Raw genomic sequence first — 22,157 nt, 5'->3', positions numbered from 1 at the left:
GGTTACAATTTTGACTGTTCCACTTAGAGAAGGTGGGTACAACACTGAACACCACAGTGTACACGAAATTCTACTAATCTTTGCTCGTTTCGTTTGTTTTTATGACTTTTTCGCGTGATAAGACCCTAATTGAAAATGTAACGAAGATATTATATTACATTTTTAAAAGAGATTTATAGGAAAAATTTATTTGTAGAATGGTATTCTTGAGAAAACAATCCTGTCTGGATAATGTAACATTCTAACAGCCCAACGCCCAAATCCGACCTGAGCCTACCTCGTAGCCGAGTCCGACGAGAGAAAGACAGTTTTCTCTTGATTCTTTTCTAGTGTTCCAGTAATTTTTTCCGTCGTCGAGAAACCGTCAATAGGCCAAGTAAGTCGTTGATCTGAACCAAATTGATGTGCAGTTGAAATCAGTATATTTATTGAAAGGGTTCTGATATTCGTGATGCTGTTCGGCGACACTGTCATCTGCATGCGGTCGGCATAAAATATCAATGCAAGCAGCCGTAGATTTGTATGGCTTTATTTGGGTAATCGTTACAACAGATTAATATTTTTTTGTCAGTTCTGATCAGAAAATATGCATCAGAATTTAGTTATTACCATGATTTTGATGTAAAATTCGCAAGTAATTTGTCGGAAATTTTGTGCAAGCGAATATTGTAGCGCCCTCTCTCAAGGTTTATGCACCGGCTTCATTTTGGCCATCTCGATCAAAGTCCAGGCCATTTTACTACCTGCATTTTATCACTGATAGACGCTGTCTAGTTTATTTTCATATGATAAAAATAGTAGTCGAAATTTAGAAGATTTATTCGTTAAACAGTTTATCCTTTTGAACTTACACATACCGTTATACAAAGTTAATTTGTGATAGATGCTACTGTCTAGGATATGGAAGTCGCCATCATTCATTTTCCATCTTTTTTTTTCACCCCATAGTAGCTTTATAGTATCTTTGGCCTGAAGAGTAAGCGACTGACTGTACTGTTGTTTCCAATAGTGAAGACAGAGTTTTATGTGCACCGTCTGTCTTTGTTAATGAAAAGCGCAGTACATTCGGCCGTACTCCACATCTGTCAAGATTCAAGGTCACCGGAAACTATTGTACCGTTTGATTTTTTGGGGTTTGCTGGTTTATCATCCTACATTTGTGCCATAATGCCATCGCAATTTTAGGAGACTTATGTACTAGTTTCCTGTTCTTAAACAATAATAGGTGTGACTTTTTACTCTATCACAGATAATCACTTGTCACCTTTAAACACAGACATGTACAGTGAAGCTGTCGATACACCACCAGTTTGCCTGTAATAGTATCCATCCATGTGTTTAGGCCTTCCTGCATTTCCACACTAAAGACACTGTTTTAGATAACTTAGTATGTTCTGAATGTACTTAGTAACTTGTCCAGTACATAACAATCAGGGGAAACGAAAACATTTGTCTGCCTTGAAAGAAGATGGATGACAATTCTGACTTGAGCTCCGTCATGTCGGGTTCCTTTCTGTCACCCCAAGGTGAGGGGTCACCTCCCCCACTACCACAGCCTCTGTCCAGTGAGACAGGAATGGACGACAGCTCTGGTAGTGACGGGAGCCAGCCAGGTGTAGACTCTGGTGCCATGCCTGCCGAAGAAGGATACAGACACATGCCCTATGGTGCTCCCCTGCTGGTCACTACAGCAGATGATGCGGGTCACCAAGGTATTGCAGCAGTGGAGTTTGAAGAATTGTCCCAAGCCGTGCAGTGCTTAGAGGATCTAGCTGATATGGAAACCCCCCTAAGTACAAACCATGAAGGCATACTGCATGAGGAAACTCAAGAATTTACAAATACAGACTATATTCTGGGAGATGTAACAGGGCTGTTCACCAGTGAAGCGGAAGTGGCCAACAGTGGCCAATTCATCAAAGATGGACAACACCAAGACTTCACTGTTGACACAGCATTTCCTGAAGATGGAAAGGGTCTCTTTAAATCATCACAAGAACATTCTGATGGAAGCCTGAATTTCAATGATGTTCTGATGTCCTTTGAGGAGGACAAAGACAACCTGTATAGCAGTAATCATTTTGCAGATGATATTATGGATTCTTTGGATGAAGAGAGTCATCAAGATTCAAACACAGTTCTCTCCCCAGAATTTACAACAGAGCAATCAACAAGCGTCACCCAGTCTCCGGAGAACTCAAATGACGGATGTCAGCCCAATCAGATCTCCCAGGTGTTGCCAGCAGATGACAAGGAACCTTTGTCAGACACCACCTTCTCTCAAGAAGGTATAGGTGATTATATTTGTGATGATGGTATCGATGATGATGGTATGCAGTCTGCTGAAAGCCCAGCAGAAAAGCCTAGGGTAGATTCAAATTCTTGCCATAGCGACTTGTCATACTTCAAAATAAGTTTCAATGCAGGTAGCGAGAAACTTGGCAAAAGGGAGGTGGTGTTCACTGGTGAAAGTGATCCTGCAGCCGAACAAGACAATGCACATGCCGGGGAAAGAGAAGAAAGTTCAACTAAAAAACCTCATGGGTTGGACCAATTACAAAACAATGCAGAAAGTGAAAATGAGCCTGAACCTGAAAACGACCCTGATCATGAGGAAGGGGCATTAGACATTATTGACGAGCTAGAAGATGAAAATGTGGACAAAGATGGCAATGCATATGATGGGGATTTTGTTGGCCCGGCAACAGATGAAGAGGATGAAGGAGCAGAAAGCCTGACTGAGGAGATTGATGCAATGCTTGATGAAGGGGTGTCAGATTACAAGGAGAGAAGGAAAAGGAGACGATTGGATATGACTGGAGATGACCAAAGAGATCCCGATGCACCGGAGGGCTTGATAGGGATTACCAACAAAAAAATGCTGAAAGGTAAGGTTGTATGGTGTGCAAAGATGTTGTTTCCTGAATATTTTAACATACAGCATATATATGCTTCCTTTGATGTGAAACCCTTGAAACAGATACTATCTTCTTTCTGATTTAGACTTTTGTCCAATAATATCAAATCTTCTCAGTCCAGTGCGTATGGACAGGTCAATGGATAACTTCCATAAATTTGACATTGAAAATCAGGATAGTAATTCACAGTCCGTGATGTAGCCTTTGTAGAGAGATGCATAGTAGTACTCAATGTTGAAAAACAGATCTTGGCCATATTAAGAATTCCATATGTTCTTGCATACTGTTAATGTGTTAAACCCGGAATTGAAATTGATCACGTTACATACAAAACCACATGCACAAACACGCATAGAAATATGTGTACTGTGAAAGCATTAATTACTCACTGGGATTTAATTGCACCATTTTCGCTGGAAAATAAAATCTGCTAAATAAATCCCAGTGAAAATGCCAAATAATAATAGAATCTATTTTTTACTGGCCAAAAACAATGAACTTAAATCCTAATGAAATGTCTCAAATGTCAAAATAGTGAAATTAAATCCCCGTGAAGAATAATGAACCCTTTGAGCACTGTAATGTTTTCCCCCAAAATATCAGGGCAACATGTTACCAACTTTTATGAATTTTTCTGTAGTTTTTTCCATGATTTTGGACTTAATGGACATAAATTTTCATGGGTATACTTTTCGACCAAAATTTTGGGAAAAATTAGAAAAAACTGTCTACATCTGAAAGAAATTGTTGACGTTATATTGTATAAAGGCAACAAAAATTGACTTTGGCACTCAAAGGGTTAAAGTATTTCCATACACTTTTTTTTGCACGTGGGTTTTAGTGTGTCACGCTATCATGTGATCTGTCAGGTTTACTGAGAGTGTAGAGCACCATGCATCCTTTTGTTCTAGAGTAGAATCATTGTGTCAGCAGGGCTGATTCGATGTGAATCTGAGTCACCATATGCAAAAATAAATATGTCTAAAAAATTTTACGACACTGAGAAATTAATCTTATAGGAATGACCAACCATTGGTGTTCTGAATGAAACCATAAAAATATATGCCAAAGGATACTACCCTGGCAACAATAGGAAAGACCGGTGTAGGAAGACAAAATTTGTTCGAATTTCCGTCAGCAGCAGCAAATATGATGCATATTGTTGCTATGCATAGTAACAAACATATAATAATTACTGTGGTCTGTGCTCTTAGTCTTAACAAATTGTTTGTGATAACTTTTCCTTAGCTAAAGGCCGTTCATCATTGGAGCCACTACCAGAAGGATGGGTAGAGATTGCACACCGAACAGGAATGCCTCTGTACCTACACAGACAAAGTAGGGTAGTGACATGGGCCAGACCATACTTCCTGGGAGTTGGGAGTGCAAGGGTAAGTTTAGGGCATAGATCATTTGATAACGATTGTCTCTTCAAAGGGGAAGCACATTGGAAAAGGATTTGAAGGTTTCAGAAAAATCCACTGTGGCAGTTTGAAGTGTCAAAGTTTTAGTACATGCTCGCCAATAAGGAAAGTGTGTGCTAGAGAAGATGACAAGAGTGATGATTGATGGTCACAGATAGCTTTTTGCATGAATCATTAATAACCTAGGGAGTCCCAAGTGTGAGGGTGTCCCTAAGCAAAAAGGATCTCAGAAAACAATCACTCTTCTTCATAGGCTGGTACTGAAGTACTCATTATTTGTTTCATCATTTATCTGTCTGTACCCTATTGCATTTAACTGGGGTTTTTTTGACAATTTGCTCATGAACAGAAACACAAAGTTCCGCTGTTGAGTATTCCATGCTTGCACTATAAAAAGGAACTACAACGGGAAACGGCAAGGGCCGCTGCGCAAGATGGTGCAGAAAATGGAGAAAAACCAGACGAGACCATAGGTCAGTAAAATGCTATACATATCGACTTTTCTTCCGATGCTCAAATTCAAGTCAATGAATGGACGAAATGGAACTTGACTTGAGCTGTTGTATTTTTCTATATTTTTGCATAACACATTTCACACTTCAAAATTCAAATGTTGAACGTTTGCCAATAGTTTGCTCAGAAGATCATACTTTCTTTGACAATTTGGATAAAAATAAGGGGCTAATCATGAAACTTCTTATCAAATCTCTCAAATTAACCATCATTCATTATTCATTATTTTATAGGGAAACTGACAAATGCTTCCATAATTTTGATATGCAGAAATTTACAAGATTTCAAGTACCTACCAACTATTAGCATAAACTACCACTCCTGCTTATCATATCAACCTAGAATCCCCCAGTCTGATTGTCATGGCCAGATTCCACTCGTACATGTCAGTAAATCTGTACAGAATCATAGACCCTTGGAAAGTTGGAGGGTCCATGACAGAATGTAGTATATGTACCAATATGTGTCTGTTCAAACCAAAATTATTTCAACATAGGTGTGTACATCTCTCTTGGGGTTCCAAATGAAAATTACGGTGGTCCAAAATGACTGATTTCAACACTCAAGCATTTTTTCTGCTCTAATGTTATCCAGATGAAGCTGCCTCCAATAATGTGAGTGAGAGTTCAGGTCCAACTGAAGAGGGCGCTGTAGCCCAGGCTGGGGAAGAGAAGAAGGATGAGATGAAGTCTAAGATTGAAGTTTGCAAGGATGAATCAGTCAGTAAGTTGTGCATACCAGTGGTCATCTCGCATGGACATGCCTTCCTTTTGAATGACATATTTAACAATTAAAAGCCAAATATAACCAGTGTTTGAATGTGTGCAGCTTTGAATGTAACATGGGGAAAGACCTATCCAAGAGTGGTTTCAAGTATTTACTGCTGGTCGTCATATTTTCACAGGTCCTGAAGAATTTGAAGCGTACCTAGAATCTCTCTTCCAGTTTGAGAATATTTCAATCAAGAGATTTAAGTAAGTTGACATTGTTTGATAGTTGGCGGATAATGTACAGATTTGTGCTCAGATGAATCTTAATTCTTTCATGATGCAGCATTCCTGTAGGGCTAATTTCAAATTATGTCATGACATTTGTTCTCTTTGTTAACACCACATTAATTACATGTCATTACTGTGTGGTTACATGCTATTCTATAAGGTTAAAGTCTGATGTAGTTTTTCGCTACATGTCTCACAAAAGTATGAAATTGACAAATTCAATACATGATATATAACCTCCAATCATTTGTAGTAAACCGTGACATTCAACATAAAAAGTCGCAAAAAAAATGAAAAAAGGATAAGATAAAGTAATACTGTCATAATAAGTAAGTAATAGTAACCTATTTATTCTTCACTTCTTCCCATTTGCCCTTTACAGCTGTATATACTATGTCTAACCACATCGTATATAGCAATTGGTTTATAATAAAAGTTGTGATTATTTATGTAGTATGCGCCTCAAAAGTGAAAGACTTAAACTTTTGCTCAGACTTTCCTTAAGAAATCTTTCAACCACTCTCTTTCAAAATCAAGAATAAAAATTGGGATGGGCGGAGGGAACTGTGCAAATCTTTGCACTAGAGAAACAAATAAATAACCCAAGAAATTCAAAATGGCCAACTATTTGGAGAAAAATAGAATTTTTGAATTTCAAAAAAAACTAAGTAGGTGAAAAGTTTTCTTACACCAAGAGCTTTAAAATAAACCCCCACAAGTGGTATATCAGAAAAGAATTGTAAAAGTTTGAGTCCAAATATCTGTGTAAGTTCTCCCCTTAAGATGGAGAGTTGACTACAAAGTAAAATTTGCTATCATATTGAGTGGCAGTTTTTGTGATGTTTAACACCACTCTCCAAACATGCAAAATTGAATAATTTGTATTTTTCCGTTTGTCAACAGATCATGGGCAGCAAGAAGAGCCCACAACAGAGACATGAGACGAAAGCAAGCTACAGAGAGACCCACCTTTGTAAGATAGTAACCTTGTTAGCTGAGTGAAAAGGCCCAACGCTGTCCTAAAATTTAGTTGTTCATCGGAAATATCTAATATATTTGGATGTCAATTTAAAATTTCAATGCATCTAGCGTTGGAAACTATCAATATTTATTCACAGGAGTTAATATTTTTTGATGATTTTATCACTGATGTGGTTTTCAAGAGCATTAATATGGTTTATAAGTATGTTTACAAATTCATGATATTTTTAATAGACCACTTATTACTTTCTGTATGTCAGTGGATTCTGCACCATACATATCTGTTCTTTGTTTTTTGTTGCAGCCTGGAAGTTCTAATGTTGTCACACTGAAATTACCTGAGAGTGGTCCAACGCACAAGGGCAAAAAAGGTAAACTTCTAAAAGTCACAGCAATATCCTGTCTATTGAAAGACATAGCGTTCGGTAAATTTTAACTCTTCAGTCGACTGTTAGGGAAATTTCTTTCATTTTCAGAGTGTAGGACCGAATGTAGCACCACAAATATGTAGCTCGTTCAAAGAACACTTCGAAAGAAAATTAACAAATGTTATCTATGAAAATGTTTCTGTTTGATTTCCAAGAAAATTAACATGTCCTTGACCCTCTTCCTTGTCTTTTCACACATGCCAGGTGCACCATGTTGGTTGTAATCTTTGAATCAGTTTCTGAAAGTTTCTCAGTTTTACATCTTTTGCTTATGACGCAATCATGATGCAGTACCTACTTCATTAATTATCGAAGTCTCTCACCAACTTTTTGAGATGGATTTCAGAAATTGCATAAACAGAGGTTTCATGTTTCACCCTTTCTTTTAGAAATCACACTTAATCTCCATGGCAAGACAAATGTCTGTTTACTTCACGAATACGCACAGAGAGTTCTCAGAGCTCATCCCAAGTACATCTTCAATGAAAACGGTACGTGAATCAGTTTTAATTATGGACAAGGACACATACTGCTGTGTATGTCTCTCTTTCTCTGTACAGTTGATACATTGTCTATACAACTATGCAGGCCTTATTCGTGTATTTTAACATGAAAGCCAAGATTGCCAACAACAGGTTTTTGTGATTGAAATGTTGTAAGTAAAACATTTAACTGTATCTTTCCAATCGCTATTTTCTCGGAGGCAAATTTTTTGTTAAGTCTGTTCTTAGAATCATACCATCTGCTGTTCCAGTCTCTGTGATGGAGGCAGATATCTCTGCAATGCATAAGTATTGTACTCACTGCCTGCTATCGATGGCTGTGTGGAAGTGCCTTTCTCATATTCTGTTTGGTTTACAATGGGACCATTTCAGTTTTATACATTGTTTTGGAATACAGACAAAAACTGCTATCATCAATCATCAAATTTACATAAGAATGTAAGCCTCCAAACATTTTCACTTTGTGTTTTTTAAATTTCAGATAATGCAAACGCACCATTCCAAGCAGTTATCAAAATTAATGATGTGAAATATGGAACTGGATTTGCAGCAAATAAGAAACTAGCCAAAGAAGAAGCAGGTATGCGAGACAAAATTACCTATTTCAGGGTAGACTTCACCTCTTTGGCAATTCTTGAGAAGCTCAAATAGTTTCAATGCTCTTTTCTCTTCTGCTACTAATGTAGGCTGATTGTCAAGTAGAGTAAATGGAGTTTTTTCCCTGAAAATCACTGAAGGGACAATGCGCAGCATTTTTACATGATGGCTTACTATTGGTCTGTTTCTTAACATTTGTTTATTGTACCAATCGGCGACTTTTTCCAACAGATGTGCAAACGTTATAACCAATAGCAGTATATCTTCCAATGCTCTACAGGTCAGCCTTCAGAGTAGGCTTAGCACCTTTTGACAACATGTGTAATTGACTAAATGCAGGGTGGAATTTTTGTACTCCTGTTTTTGCTGCTGTATTGTTTTTTTTTCTTCATTGTGCCAAAGTTTGTCTCCGTCAGATACCAGTGCTGACTGTATGGATTACATGTATCTCAGTTTATGATGGCCTTTTCGTTTTCACAGCCAAGAGTACACTGGACATTTTAGTTCCAGAACTTGTAGCAAAGAAACAGGAGCAGAAATCAGAACCAAATGATCTTGAGGTGAGTCTCACTGCCTATAAGTGTACTATACTTGGCATTTCATATGTGTCTGTGCTTTCAAGCTAAGTTATAACATTGGAATGCTGCACCAGCATGCCCATGTGCATTCTACCATCTTGTATAACACAACCCAATGATTTCCGGGTTTCTTCCTTTTTTCCATTTCTCTGCAACATAGGCAAATTATAAATGAATTTTCTCATTTTGAACCTCTAGATTTTTCTTCTATCTTTAGTTAGATACACAAATTTCTGTTTTTGTTCCTTTCACAGTACTTTGACCACATTCCCATCGAAGACTCCAGGTTCTATGACCTGTGTCACAAAGCGGGACAACTCACACCGTGGCAGATATTACAGGAGTGCCTGAAAAGGTAGAAAGTAGAGAAGCTTTCAAAAAGACATGAAAAATGAAATTTCAGTACCTCTGGAAATTGTTTTGCTTTATTATGATCAAAAGCACAAACAGAGTACGGCATGTTCATTGTTTTTATCTCCAAATTTAGTGAATGTAGTAATTGTTGTTTTGATACAACTGCCACCAGATGCCAACATCCCTAGAGAGAACTCCTATGTGATGTACAGTTTTACATACAAGTGTTATGTAAGGCAATGCAATTGTTAAACTTACCTACCATGTTACTAAATTGCTCATTGATTGGCTGGTCATGTTGACACATCAAATTCAACCCCCTAATATCCTCATTGACCTTGAACAATATTTCACTTGACCCTGAACCATGTTTTATCTTTGAAACAGGAACCATGGCATGGTGGACACTACAGTGAACTTTGATGTCAAAGTCGGCAAAAATCAAAAGAGCGAGTACACAATGACTTGTGGTAAACATGTTGCAAAGGTATGTGTACATAGACTTTGGATTCCATGTGTGAAATCACACATATAAGCTAGCCATTGCAATGTTAATTATTATTCTCTGTATGCAGACCAAGGGAGAGGATACGTACAGAAGGAGGAACTGTGTTTTTGTTGAGTGCAGTACCTTGATAAATTTTACCTGGGTTTCCAGGCCATGTTATTTGGGTTCCCCACCCCACATGTTTATACATGCAATCATGTTATGGGACCTAATACAGGGATGCAAGGACTGCTAAACCACTTGTCTATGCAGTGTTCTGCCAAGCTTTTGCATCAGTGGGGTCTGAGGGCCCATGGAAGCTCAAAAAGTGGGTCGCTGTTGAAAAAAGGGGGTCATTCTCAAGACAATTATACACTTCATTACGTGCCATACCCGTGTTGTTGTTTCGAAGTTCGAACTCGCAGATTCCATGAGTGCTGCGGTTTTATGGTCCTACCTACAGTCTACAAGGCGAGTAAGTGTACTCGTTCGGAAATTCATGTTGTCTCGGGTCATCGTATTTCGTTTATTATTATGCTTTATGCATACTTTGCAAGTCATTTGGTTGTTTTTGGCATCGTAGTGGAGCCAGCTGAAATCACGTAACCATTTTTCATGAAGACGTCGAACATGCCTGCGTGACAATTTCAAAACTTGCGTATGATTTTACGCAACTGAGTTTTTATTTGCGTAAAATGTATTCAAAATGCGTACGGCTAAGGAATCAGTATCTGATGTGAGTTGGGCAGTCTTTTCTGTAGAATTTGGAGGGTTTCCTGTAATGCGCATGCTCTATTAATAAAGAACAACAACCTGGGGGGCTTCAAGGTGTAGCTGAACGCTTGCCATGCCGTGATGCAAGTCCCGTATATGATCGTTGAGCAGCCCAATGAGTTAATGTTCAAAGAAAAGACCGACTGACTGTGAAATTAGTGTTTTCAAAGGGTCAACAAAAAGCAGATACTGTTCAAAGTCCAGCGGGACCTCTCAAGAATGCAACCCGACAGAGTCTAAATGGTCATCCGAAAACACTTTCCAAATAACATGCGACGTAATGACCATTAACTGTATTGTGTTACCAATAACGTAGACTCGATCGATTCTCGAATTTTTTGCATCTGTAGTGCCATTGTCTGTACAGAACTGATTGGCGTGACGTTTTTTGATGATGAAATACAATGTTGCATAAAGTGCTGCGGTCTGCTAAAATCTAAAATGTTGCAATATCATGATAAATGTCACTTGCAAGCAGGTGCATATGTTCTAATTTTGCCCTGCATTGAACCACATTCAGGCAATACAATGCAATACATGCAGTGCGGCAAGTACGTCGTGTCATGGGGCGGCATTTCTCAATGCGTATTAGTTTACGCAGTCATGATTTATTTTGCGTATTTCAGAACAATTTTGCGTAAAATACGCAGGATTTTGCGTTAACGGAAACACTGGCCTGCCTCAATGAAGGCTTAGTTTCTGATGCATGGCTGCTCAATGTTTTGAGACTGCTCTGTTTCTGACTGATGCGTTTCCGATGTGGATGGCAGCGGCGTGCATTGGTTTTCAGTTTCCGAGGATGTAAACAGCTGAGACACGATGTCATGTTCGATCGTATTGTCTTCACTCGTCCGGGTGTTGGATTTGCCTTTTTAGGGCGGAATTGGTCCAAAAAAACTAAGAATTGTTCTGCCTCGGTGTTTTGATTTATTCACGGAAGCAATTTTCCTTTCCACTGCCAGAGAATACTGTGAGGCATTGAATTTAACAGAGACGCTGACTGGCTGACTTGAATCTAGCCGATGAAAACCTGGTTCACGATTATGCAAATAAAAAATCACTGAAGGTTGCTATGGAAGCAACACGTCTCATGTTGTCACGAGCAGCATGCACGCATGAGCAGCGTGGAATGTCTGCTTCCGCGTTTGGCCTTTCGCGTATAGTACGTAAATAAGTGTATTTTTTTTACCGAAAGTTTAGTGGGACTGATGGCGTGCTGCGCCTGCCGGACCCGATGATTGATTTTTTTGGGGTCTTCAATTTTATTTTTGCGGCAATGGCGCAAGGCCGCGGCCTCGGCAGAACACTTGTCTATGTTCCCAATTTTAAGCAAAACACTGAAGAATTCCATGATACATTATAGATGTATCATAAATCATATTTACACCAAGAATTTACAGACATACAAATTCTCCCTTGTTGCTGATTAGCTAATTGTTTGATTTTCTAAGGCCAAATTTAAGTTCTTATATGTGTATAGAGAAAAACTGAAAGATCAGTGAATTGTTCTTGCATAGCCATCCTTCGATGATATATTTTGACTTGTGATCAGCTGTTTGCTATACTGTATCAAGCAAGACAACTCTCATTTCATGTAGACATCGAACAGTCAGTGTTGAATCACTGCCACACCGCCCTTCTCTCACACTCTGTTAATTGAAGAGTACACATCTTATATTCTTGTTGACATTGCAGGGTTTTTGCAAGAACAAAATAGTTGGTAAGCAGTTGGCAGCACAAACCATATTGCAGGTATTTGCCGTTTGCGTTTTACTTTATCTTTAAAAGCAGACTCCGATACTTAACATAGCATTATCACTAGTTGTATGTGTATTTGTTAGACTCACCAGTAATCCATGCCACAGATGCTAAACTTTGGATTTAAACTCAAATAGTTCTGTGAATTTTCACGTTGTCAAACTACCATCTTCATTAGCAGAGTGACCTGATATCATATATGTGACTTTGAAGACCCAAGGCATCAAAATCAGCATTGGTAAAAGATGGATAATTGATCCAGATCTAAAGGCCTGTCTGACACCCCTTCATTACATTGGAAGTTACTTTTGTCCGGCATGTTTATTTGTAAAGGGAGGAGGTTGTTGGAACTGCACGTGTGCTACTTTCTTGTTTACAAAAATGTATTTCATGCATAATATCTAGACGCATCAAGTCAACAAAGCTGCAACATTTAAATTTTACGATATTCATTGTTAACAAACATGTTTTACCTTTCATCAATTGCCAACGTACCCTAGATACAGTGTTTACATCAGTTAGTAGTGGTCCCTGGCAACCTTTTAGCAGAGTTCCAACAACCCCCTCCCTTTCAATTACATATTTTTGCTTTTATCAACTCTCAAATCTTCAATTATTGTATTTGTTAATATGCCAGTTTAAAATTAACAAGTCCATTTTAATAGGCCACAATATTAGAATCTGCAGGAAAAAAACAACTTTGCCTTCATGGCTGAATCCCAAATCATGGTAGCAAGTTCCCATTCTGACATTCCGTCTCTTGATATCACAGAAACTACACCCACAGATCAGGAATTGGGGTTCTCTGATCCGTATGTACGGCAAAGGAACATGCGGAATAGAAAAGGTGAAAGAGCAGGAAGAGCAGAGTGTAATGGAACTGCAACAGCACGCTAAGAAAAACCGCCCAAATATACACATCTTGGACAGACTCAAGCTTGAAATGAGGAAAATGCACAGTCTAGAACAGGTTAGTGTAAATGGCTCATTTAAAGGTATACAATCACCTGTAATCTAAATATGCCCATATATGGTCAAAGGGGCCTTCCTTGGTATTCAAAATGCCCATGTGAGGGCGCTGTTTTTAAAAAGCTGCCACCCACTTAAAATCTGTGATTGGTTAGATTTTCTCTTTCCATGGTAACTGTGGCAAAATTAGAACAGGTGACAGTATACCTTTAACTGTTCCTGTGGCAGTGGATCTTAACAGTTCTCCTCAAGTCTTCAATACATTCCCATCGTGTAAAGAGGATGGGTTGGCCTATTTACAGGATAATTGGAAGGAGTCGTCATTTTGACTAGAGGGTGCAAATACACAAGGCCAGACCATTCCTGGACAAAAGGTCTCCATTTCCATGAAATGAGAATGTATCCTATATCACCTTGTTAGTCATGCATCTGGCAGCAGTTTATTTATGTACATGTTTGTTTGTTTACTTGTTTGTTTACCGTGCAGGAAAAGAAAAAGAAATCAAAGAAATTCCATCCAGGCAATATTGAGAAGCCAGCCACTGCACTGTGTCCTCTGGATGTTTGAAGCTCATCCATATCTGTCTTGACATCCCCAAGTGATGGATTGGATTTTCCAATGACAAAGTGATGAAGGCACAAGCATTCTAAAATCAGGGGTGATGCACTTATCTCTATGCTGGATATGCACAACTTGCAACTGTAGAGTACAGTAATTGTTTTCTTGAATTTACAGCTATTTATAGTTGATAATAATTCTGCAATATTTCATCTACTAGCTTTCTTGACCGTCCATAGTCATCAGACATCATTGTCTCCTGTCTTTGTTTCGTGGACTCCTTTGTTTATCTTTGTCATGTTGGAGACAAAAAAAATCCAAACAACTCAAAACACCGTGCCATAGACGGGATCACAAGGAGAGGAAATCATTTTTTGGATCAGTCTACACTCCTGGTCCCTTTTCCAAGATGAATTTGTGAGAGAGAGAGAGAGAGAGAGAGAGAGAGAGAGAGAGAGAGAGAGAGAGAGAGAGTGTGTGTGTGTTTGTTGAGGACATTGTATTAGTGAATGAAGTGTCTGAAAATTGACAGTACCGAAGTAGCAAATTTAAAACACATTTGTGTGTCTATAGTGTGCTTTTCCTTAAAGGAGAAAAGAAATGACGATCACATCGAGAAACACAAATACCATCTGCTGTTTGTTGCCAATACACACAAAATATGCTGCATATCAGGATGTTTGTTGAGAACTTATAAAACAAGTTTGTCATAAAAATTGTGGTAGACTTTTTTGTCACTGGTAACTGCAGTGCATTATTCTTATGAACACAAAAATAATTGTTATTTTGTGAAAATTGTGATCGTCTGTTTTTGAATATTAGCCTTTCAGAGAAACAACCGACATGTAAACAACAAACAAACCATCAAATGTAAATTTACCCTTTACCTGTCAGACAGTGTCACATGCCCCCATCAGCCTAGTCAATAAAAATCGTATTGACTCAAATCATACATATTTTCACCCACTTGGTTTGATATTCTATGGCGTCAATTTCCGTAAAAATCATATTCAGAGTAGCTATATTCTCAGGGGCCTTCAAATGTTAAATATTTTGTCAAAATACAACACCAGACATCTTTTGCTTCACCAATTTTAACTAACCTAACCTGATGGTGAAATGTGAACTTGGTAAGACATGGTTTAAAGAGCCAGTAGCTGTAGCTTGTGATGATTTTACACATACTGCGGTGGCAAGCTAAAGAGTTGGTTTTCAACATGTTTTGGGGAGTAGAATTAGAACTTTCGATTGACACACACAACAAAAGTAGAGAAAAAATATTATCAAAAGTGACAGCTACTGGCCCATTAGATACCCTATTACGTACCTCCATATACTGAAATTTTCATACTCATTTTTCTTCTGTGGAAGCTAGTTAGTAATGTAGTATTGTGTGTTCACATTTATTTGTGAGTTTAAGAAAATGATGCATGAAAACTAACAATAATGCGAATAAAGAGTAACATTTAGCTATGAATCACAATTCTGTGAGTGAAAACTGAGTAGTGGTGCAGTAAATCTAACACAAGTGCCACAGTCCAATGCTGCTAAATTAGAACAGCCATCTTGAAATTAATTTCACTGTACTCAAAGTCGCAATTACAGCCAAGAACGTTTTCTGCTTTAATATTGCATTAATTGTGATGGATTGTGGTCATGAAGCGTGGATCACAAAATCCTGCCCAACCATGGTATGATAGATAGTGTGCCTTCCCAAGCACAGTCACCACAGTCTACATGCACCCATTACAGTGTGTGTATTTATTAGATACGCACAACTCTTATCTTAGTGAAATTCAAGTTTAGTCCAATGGTTTCCACCCAACTCTGCAGTCCCTTTCAAAGACATTCATTGTGATCAAATCTCATTCAAAAACTATACTGGTTTAGAGTCATTCTAGACCAAACACGGAAATCATATACCTCAAGATAGGAGCTCAAGTGGTCACTGGCCCTCGGTGAATAAATTCCAATGTTTTTAATGTTTTAATGTATATGTATTACTCCTTTGAAAGGCTTTTAAAAAGGCCAATGACATGACACTAATGTCTTTCCTCATAGAAGTCATTGCACTGAATGGAATGCATGATAGCACTGTACACTGACAGGTGTGTTGAGGGCATTATACTGTCCATTCCCTTTTTGAGATTTGTATTCAGCTTTGGCGCCTTGAATGAATTACTACAGGTCATATTACCTGAATATTTGTTTACATTTATATCACCAACATATCTGTGTAATGTTTACCTGAACATCGTAATATCACATATTGCCTGAATACATGAGCACTTTTGAATTCCAATAGATATTCTGCTTAACTTTGTTGGTATTACCTGAATATTTAAACAATTTTACAGGAGCATAGGTACAGTTTTGCCTATAGCCGCAATATTTATTTCAAGGTTATCGTGCAAGAAAACTGAGTCGCCTTTCTTTTGCAAGTGTACTTTGTGTATCTGTAATAGCCCTGTATTGTTACTGGTTGTATCTGTGCTCTACATCTTTTGTGTCTTCGCCAGAAATCTTGTCAGTGTTCTGTTGATGTCTGGCTATCGTCTGCTGTACTTTGAACAATGTGTTATCTACAGTGTACCCTGATGTTAGTGCAGTCTCTCTTTGATGTAGGCGCAAACTATTGACAACCCCTCCCTGATGTTTGTATTTATTTGTCGCTGAAACAAGTCTTTTTACAACATATAGGTGGAATGTTAAACTGATTGTGACACTTGTTTTTACAATCATCAGCAGCTGAATTTGATGTCATGCCTAGCTCTCGTTGTGTGAGAAATCTTATTGTAGCTCTGTAGTGCACAAGTATATTCATGTAGAACAGCACTATACTATGTAGGATGAGCTTCCAAAATTCAAAAAGTCTCATGTCAGTACTGGTACGTGGGTTTGATTTTATCAGATAAGAACATGTCTTTGAAATTCTATTATTGCGTTTAATCTTAATGACAGTTTGCAACTCCTGCAATGTAATTTGTCCCCAGTTGCTTTATTTTGTGCCTATACAGAGTACATTGTATTTAAATTTTCTTAGCAACAAAAGTTACACCCACAGCAGTATCTCAACATTGTAATTCCAACATTGAACCTGGGATCCTTAGAAATGACCCTTGACTTTTTGCTTTTGACCTTTCAACTTTTTATTACCAGTTAACTGATTATCATCAGTATTTTGTAATTTGACAATAAGAGTTCCAAAAAGGCAACAAGATTCATGTATGTAAATGTTTATGTGTTTATCAGAAATTTTTAATCGCAGTCGTGAAAAATTAATGTCTGATCATGGACAAAGTTGTTTAATCTAAAGCTGAAAGAAATTGCTTTTGTTTTCAAAGTATTTTAATGACAAATGTATAAAATGATTGAAATGGTGAGGACTATCTTCTTGTAAGTATGGAGAATGAGGGGAAATATCCTAAAACTCATGTGTTACAATATTTATTGAATTATGGATTTTATCATATCATTTAGGCCATAGTGATATTGCAGATGAAAATCTGGAATGTGAGAAATATCGAACCATTGTGATGTACCCACCACTTTTACTGAAATAATGCCAAAATGCATTTGCAGTACAATGAACATAAATATGTTCTAAAGCTGGGGTTTATCTTTACAATGCATGAGGCTTGTATAAAAATCAAAATGTCAAGTATTATTTTAAGTTAAAATTGCTGAGGGCTTTTTTGATCGGATACATTTATTGCAATTGTAAAATTCAGCTTATTCAGTTCTAAAAAATGTGTGTTTCACCAGTACAAGACAAATTGCATTTGTCATTGTGACATTAAGGGGCCATTGATAATTAAAACATGCGCACGGTAAACGAAACTAAGTGCGTTTGTCCTCAATCCCCCCCCCCCCCAAAGCGAAAGTTTGGAAGTGCGAAAATCCAACCAAGCCTCATTCTGTATCTGCATCCAACAATCACTGATAACGTCGCTATGAAATCAGGCATATGCTACCGCCCCCCGCATGATGACGCAACCAATTGAATGAAATGAAACAGTGTATCCGAAATGATTGTTACGTCATTTATTTGTGCACTGAATCACCTGTATGTCAAAAGAATGCTGGTGTAGCGCCTGTGCTGTACTGGCCTGGTACACGCCAAACAATGTAGCGCGATATTTTGCGATGCAGAAAAAATGTGTAGCGAGATGTTGCAATAGGAAAACTTGAAGTGCGATTTTTGCGCAAATTATCGAAATACAGCCAAATCCCCTCTCCCTGAACACAGAAGATGCGTTTACCGTGTGTGTGTGTGTTTAATTATCCACGGCCCCTAAATTAGCAGTGTGCTTTGTATGTTTAGCCTATCAGCAGATGCACCAGGGATATAAAGTTTCTTATTTCAAAGAAAGTAATGGGAATCATAAAATTCTTCATTTGGCCTTAAGTGAAAATTTTTGCATAATTAATGAAGCAAGTTAGGCTTTCAACATTGCCTGTACAGTGTGAGGCCACATTTTTCTGACTTTTTAAGAGTGGCAACAGCCATTTATTGAATTGCTAAGTTCGTGGTGAAATAAGTTTCAACCATCTGAAAATTTGCTTAGTGACCTTCCCTGTTTTTTTGACCGTAGTTTTATGCTATCTTCAGATTCAAATCTGACACTACAACAGAACAGACAACTCTGTAGCGTGTCATTTTCAAGTCATTTTCAAGCTTTTAGGCTGGTGATTCTCAGTGACCAACATGAATGTTATCTGATTTTAACAAAACCCTGAACACAAAGTTTGTGAGATAGTACATTACAGACACCAGTTTGTTTGAGAGTAGAATGTAAGAGTCATGGAACAGTCCATTAGTAGAACTGTAAACATAAGACTGTGTATATTTCTGACATGTCAAGGCATAGGGCGTGACTATGTTTTATACCATTTCACCACCATAGTTTGGCCCAAAGCCATAGCTGTCAATTGTGATGGTACAAGTTAGACATGAAATTTGGCAATATTGAATGCTTAGATGCTGTACAATGAAATGAACATAGGACTCCTATTGTACTATGGTCACAGCTACACAAGAGAATGAAATAGTTATACAGCCATCAATATTTGTATTTAATTTCCTTTTAATATTGTAATGTTTTTAAATGGATTAGAATTATATGACAGCTTATTGTAATCAGGAGTTATTGCCATCTACAGCATACTGGTGCTGTCATTAATATTAGACCAAAAAAATTGATTTGTTTCTGGTCACTGCCGGCATCATTTCAAAGTGTGTGCGTCAACTCTTTTTTCCTGTTTTTCATTTGCCCCAATGGAAAAAAGTGGGAAAATGTATCAAATTCCACCAAAATGGAAGAAAAATGGAAAAAACATCCCGTCGCCGCATCATTTTTGCCACATGTCAATGACCAGAAACAAACCTATTAATTTTTTTGGGCCTTATTAGAATAACCTTGGGCAGATCGTCCATGTAGCCGACACGAACACGAAGTGTCTGTTACCGGCTACCAAAAACTATGAAAAATAGTAAAGAATGAGCTACAAAATCACTATCAGTTTTAAGTTGAAGGTAGAATAAGTCTGTGCCTTTGTATAAAATACTATAAAAATAGTAGAAAGTGAGCAACCAGCTGAAAGTTAGTCAAGGAGACCTTAACCGCATATCATTTGCATCTCATTGTCGGCTACATGGACTGTGTGCAAACTTTACCGTATTTGTGTGTAAGTAGCATTTCAGGTGACCTTTCATCCAAGGATTCTGACCTTTATGTACTTGTTTTCTGTGTTGATGTTATGTCAGTCTAGCTGCAATAATTGTAGCCTTGGTTGGCCGCACGACAGAAGCCCAAGCCCCACAGCCAACCAAGGCTACAATTATTGCAACTAATGTCATTCTGGAGATACATTGGTAGAGGAGGTGATAATTATTAACAGTGCCATGGACTGAACACTTTGAACCTTGACCCACTGCTGACCTAGGACATCTTACAGAAATTTTGCCAAAACAAAAAGTTCAAAGGGTTAACTTCTCAGGAATGTCTAGGTCAATCGTTTTATAGCAATTGTGGTTCTCCAAAGTGTTTCATGTGTAGTGACTGCGTAGATGTCCCGATTTATACAGGGTCACAAAGATGAAATTTTTGCTGGACTTTGTATATCAGAAATGAAGGCGAAGACAACATTGTTGTCAGGAGCATTTATCGATGAATCTGTCTCACGTCTTGTGTGAGTGTTTCAATACCAGTACTATACTGCTGTAATGTCAATGAATTACATAGCCAACAGCAAGAAAACTTGCTTCATCAAATGCATTTTTTTTTGTGGTGAAGAATATTTCAGAGAGTACCACACATCATTTCAGCAAACAGACTAAGTTTTCAAAATCAAGCAAACATTCTTTCAATGCAATCCAATTCTGCCGCGTATTGCTGTCGTTAAATTTTTCTCTTCATAAGTCAAATAATTCCTAGACTGAATTTATTTGTGTTGTCACCTTGACTTTGAAAATGCAATCTGGGATATTGTGTAAGTGGTTTTTGCCAGTTTTTTTAGCTCGGGAAATGGTTCAGAGTACATTTCCAGGTGTTTCCAGATGTGACCTCTATGATATATCAAGGAGGACTCAGGAATATTTACCGGCTTGTCACCCTTATTGAAAACATTATGTGGTATAGTTGATGGTATTATGAATTTCCTGAGGTAGTACACACCAAAAAAAAACCTGAATGATTTACAACTTTTGTTCAAAATTTCCTTAAGGTAGTATGCACCTCGAAAGTGAAAGACTTAAACTTTTGCTGTAACTTTCCTCAAGGAATCTTTCAATCTTTCTCTTTCAAAATCAAGAATAAAAATAGGGGGTCACCGTGCAAATTTTGGTACTAGAGAAACAAATTACTCAAGATTTACCGATATTAGAAATTCAAAATGGCCGCCATCCCTGTGTTAACTCTATGGAGAAAAATAAAAATTTTCGAATTTCGAAAAACTAAGCCGTTGAAAAGTTTCCTTTCACCAAGAGCTTTAAAATGAACCCCCACATGTTGTATATCAGAAGAGAATTGTAAAAGTTTGAGAGCCCGAATGTCTGTCCCCAAGGTGCGTTCTACCTTAAGCAACCATTTTACCCATTCCTTTTAAAAGTCAGGAATAAACATCAGGAGTCACTGTGCAAATTTTGGTACTAGAGAAAAGTGATCACTTAAAATTTACTGATATTTGAAATTCTAAATGGCAGCTATCCCAAGTGAACTGCTTGAGGAAAAATTAAATTTTCACAAAAACAAGACTGAAAACTTCAAGTACTTCACATGCTTTACAATTCATCAACACAAGTAGCACAAAAGATTAAGCAAAGTACTGTAAAATATTTGGAAACCGACTCGACTATCTCTCTCAAAGGTACATTCTATGGTAAACCACCACATGTTAATGTAGCTCAATCATGTGCAATGGTGCAGTTACAGTTGCTCTTCCATACAGGGAAATGTTGAAGAATGGTTACAATCATGTTACATAGCAGGGATGAGCAAATCTTCCAGCACAAACTTCTTGATTACCAGTTTAGTTGTACCAGTCCTACGGATTTTATGAATAATCCCGGTGACTAAAATCTCAACCAGTGAGCCACTGAAAACTGAGGCTAGGCTAGTGATTTTTTTTTGACAACAAGCACCTTTGCTACTGGATGTGAAAGTGATTTGTTCTTCCCAGCAGGAGCCTTCATGTCTCAGAAACACTCAACATTGCCATGTTGTGCGATAGGTTTGCTCAGTTAGAAAGTTGTATTCCTACTATTCTGTATTCCTACCAAAATGTATTACTGTATCAGTGTATTGTCATATGTCGTGTAAGTTATGAAAAGTGTTGATTGATTTTGCTAAGGGTTTGCTTCATGGTACATTGTCCCAGAAAATGATGTGAAATATCACAGCAGTTCAAAGGTCATGAATCAGAACAAACCCCAACATGAATCAGTTTTAACATATTCACAAAGTAATTCTATATTAGCCAGCTGTGATAATACTTTGATAGAATTTACATCATTTGCTTTTGAAAATTAATTTTTACAATGACCTGAAAAGAGACCTTTTAATTTAGAATTTGTCATAAGATCTTAAAAACATTCACTGCAACTCTTTCATATTTTCAAAGGGGCTCAGCAGAAACATCGTTTGTAAGCTTCTGAGATAAATGATAATTTTTACACACATTATGAAAGTACTCAGCGTTGACGCCCTGCAACAATGCCATTGATGTACATGTTGTCGGTTTGTAAAGAATTCTGTAGAGAGTGCAATGGGCATCTCTTGTTCACGTGATGTGAGAAAGATAAGACAAATTGTAATG

At 37.7% G+C, this 22,157-nt stretch overlaps 1 protein-coding gene across 1 annotated transcript; it reads left to right on the top strand.

Annotated features, from left to right (window-relative positions):
* Positions 1-230: 230 nt before the first annotated feature.
* LOC139145092 (microprocessor complex subunit DGCR8-like) lies at positions 231-14,785 on the top strand. The gene is made up of 16 exons (XM_070716040.1): positions 231-376; positions 1,250-2,888; positions 4,167-4,309; positions 4,692-4,815; positions 5,450-5,578; positions 5,760-5,829; positions 6,757-6,826; positions 7,139-7,205; positions 7,652-7,753; positions 8,247-8,345; positions 8,843-8,922; positions 9,195-9,295; positions 9,682-9,781; positions 12,251-12,307; positions 13,086-13,283; positions 13,770-14,785. The coding sequence occupies exons 2-16, from the start codon at positions 1,469-1,471 to the stop codon at positions 13,848-13,850; spliced, it is 2,841 nt and encodes a 946-aa protein (XP_070572141.1). The 5' UTR covers positions 231-376; positions 1,250-1,468; the 3' UTR covers positions 13,851-14,785.
* The last annotated feature ends 7,372 nt before the right edge of the window (positions 14,786-22,157 follow it).

This window comes from Ptychodera flava, chromosome 12, assembly GCF_041260155.1.
Source record: "Ptychodera flava strain L36383 chromosome 12, AS_Pfla_20210202, whole genome shotgun sequence".
Lineage (NCBI taxonomy): Eukaryota > Metazoa > Hemichordata > Enteropneusta > Ptychoderidae > Ptychodera > Ptychodera flava.
This window is presented reverse-complemented; position numbering and strand designations above follow the sequence as displayed.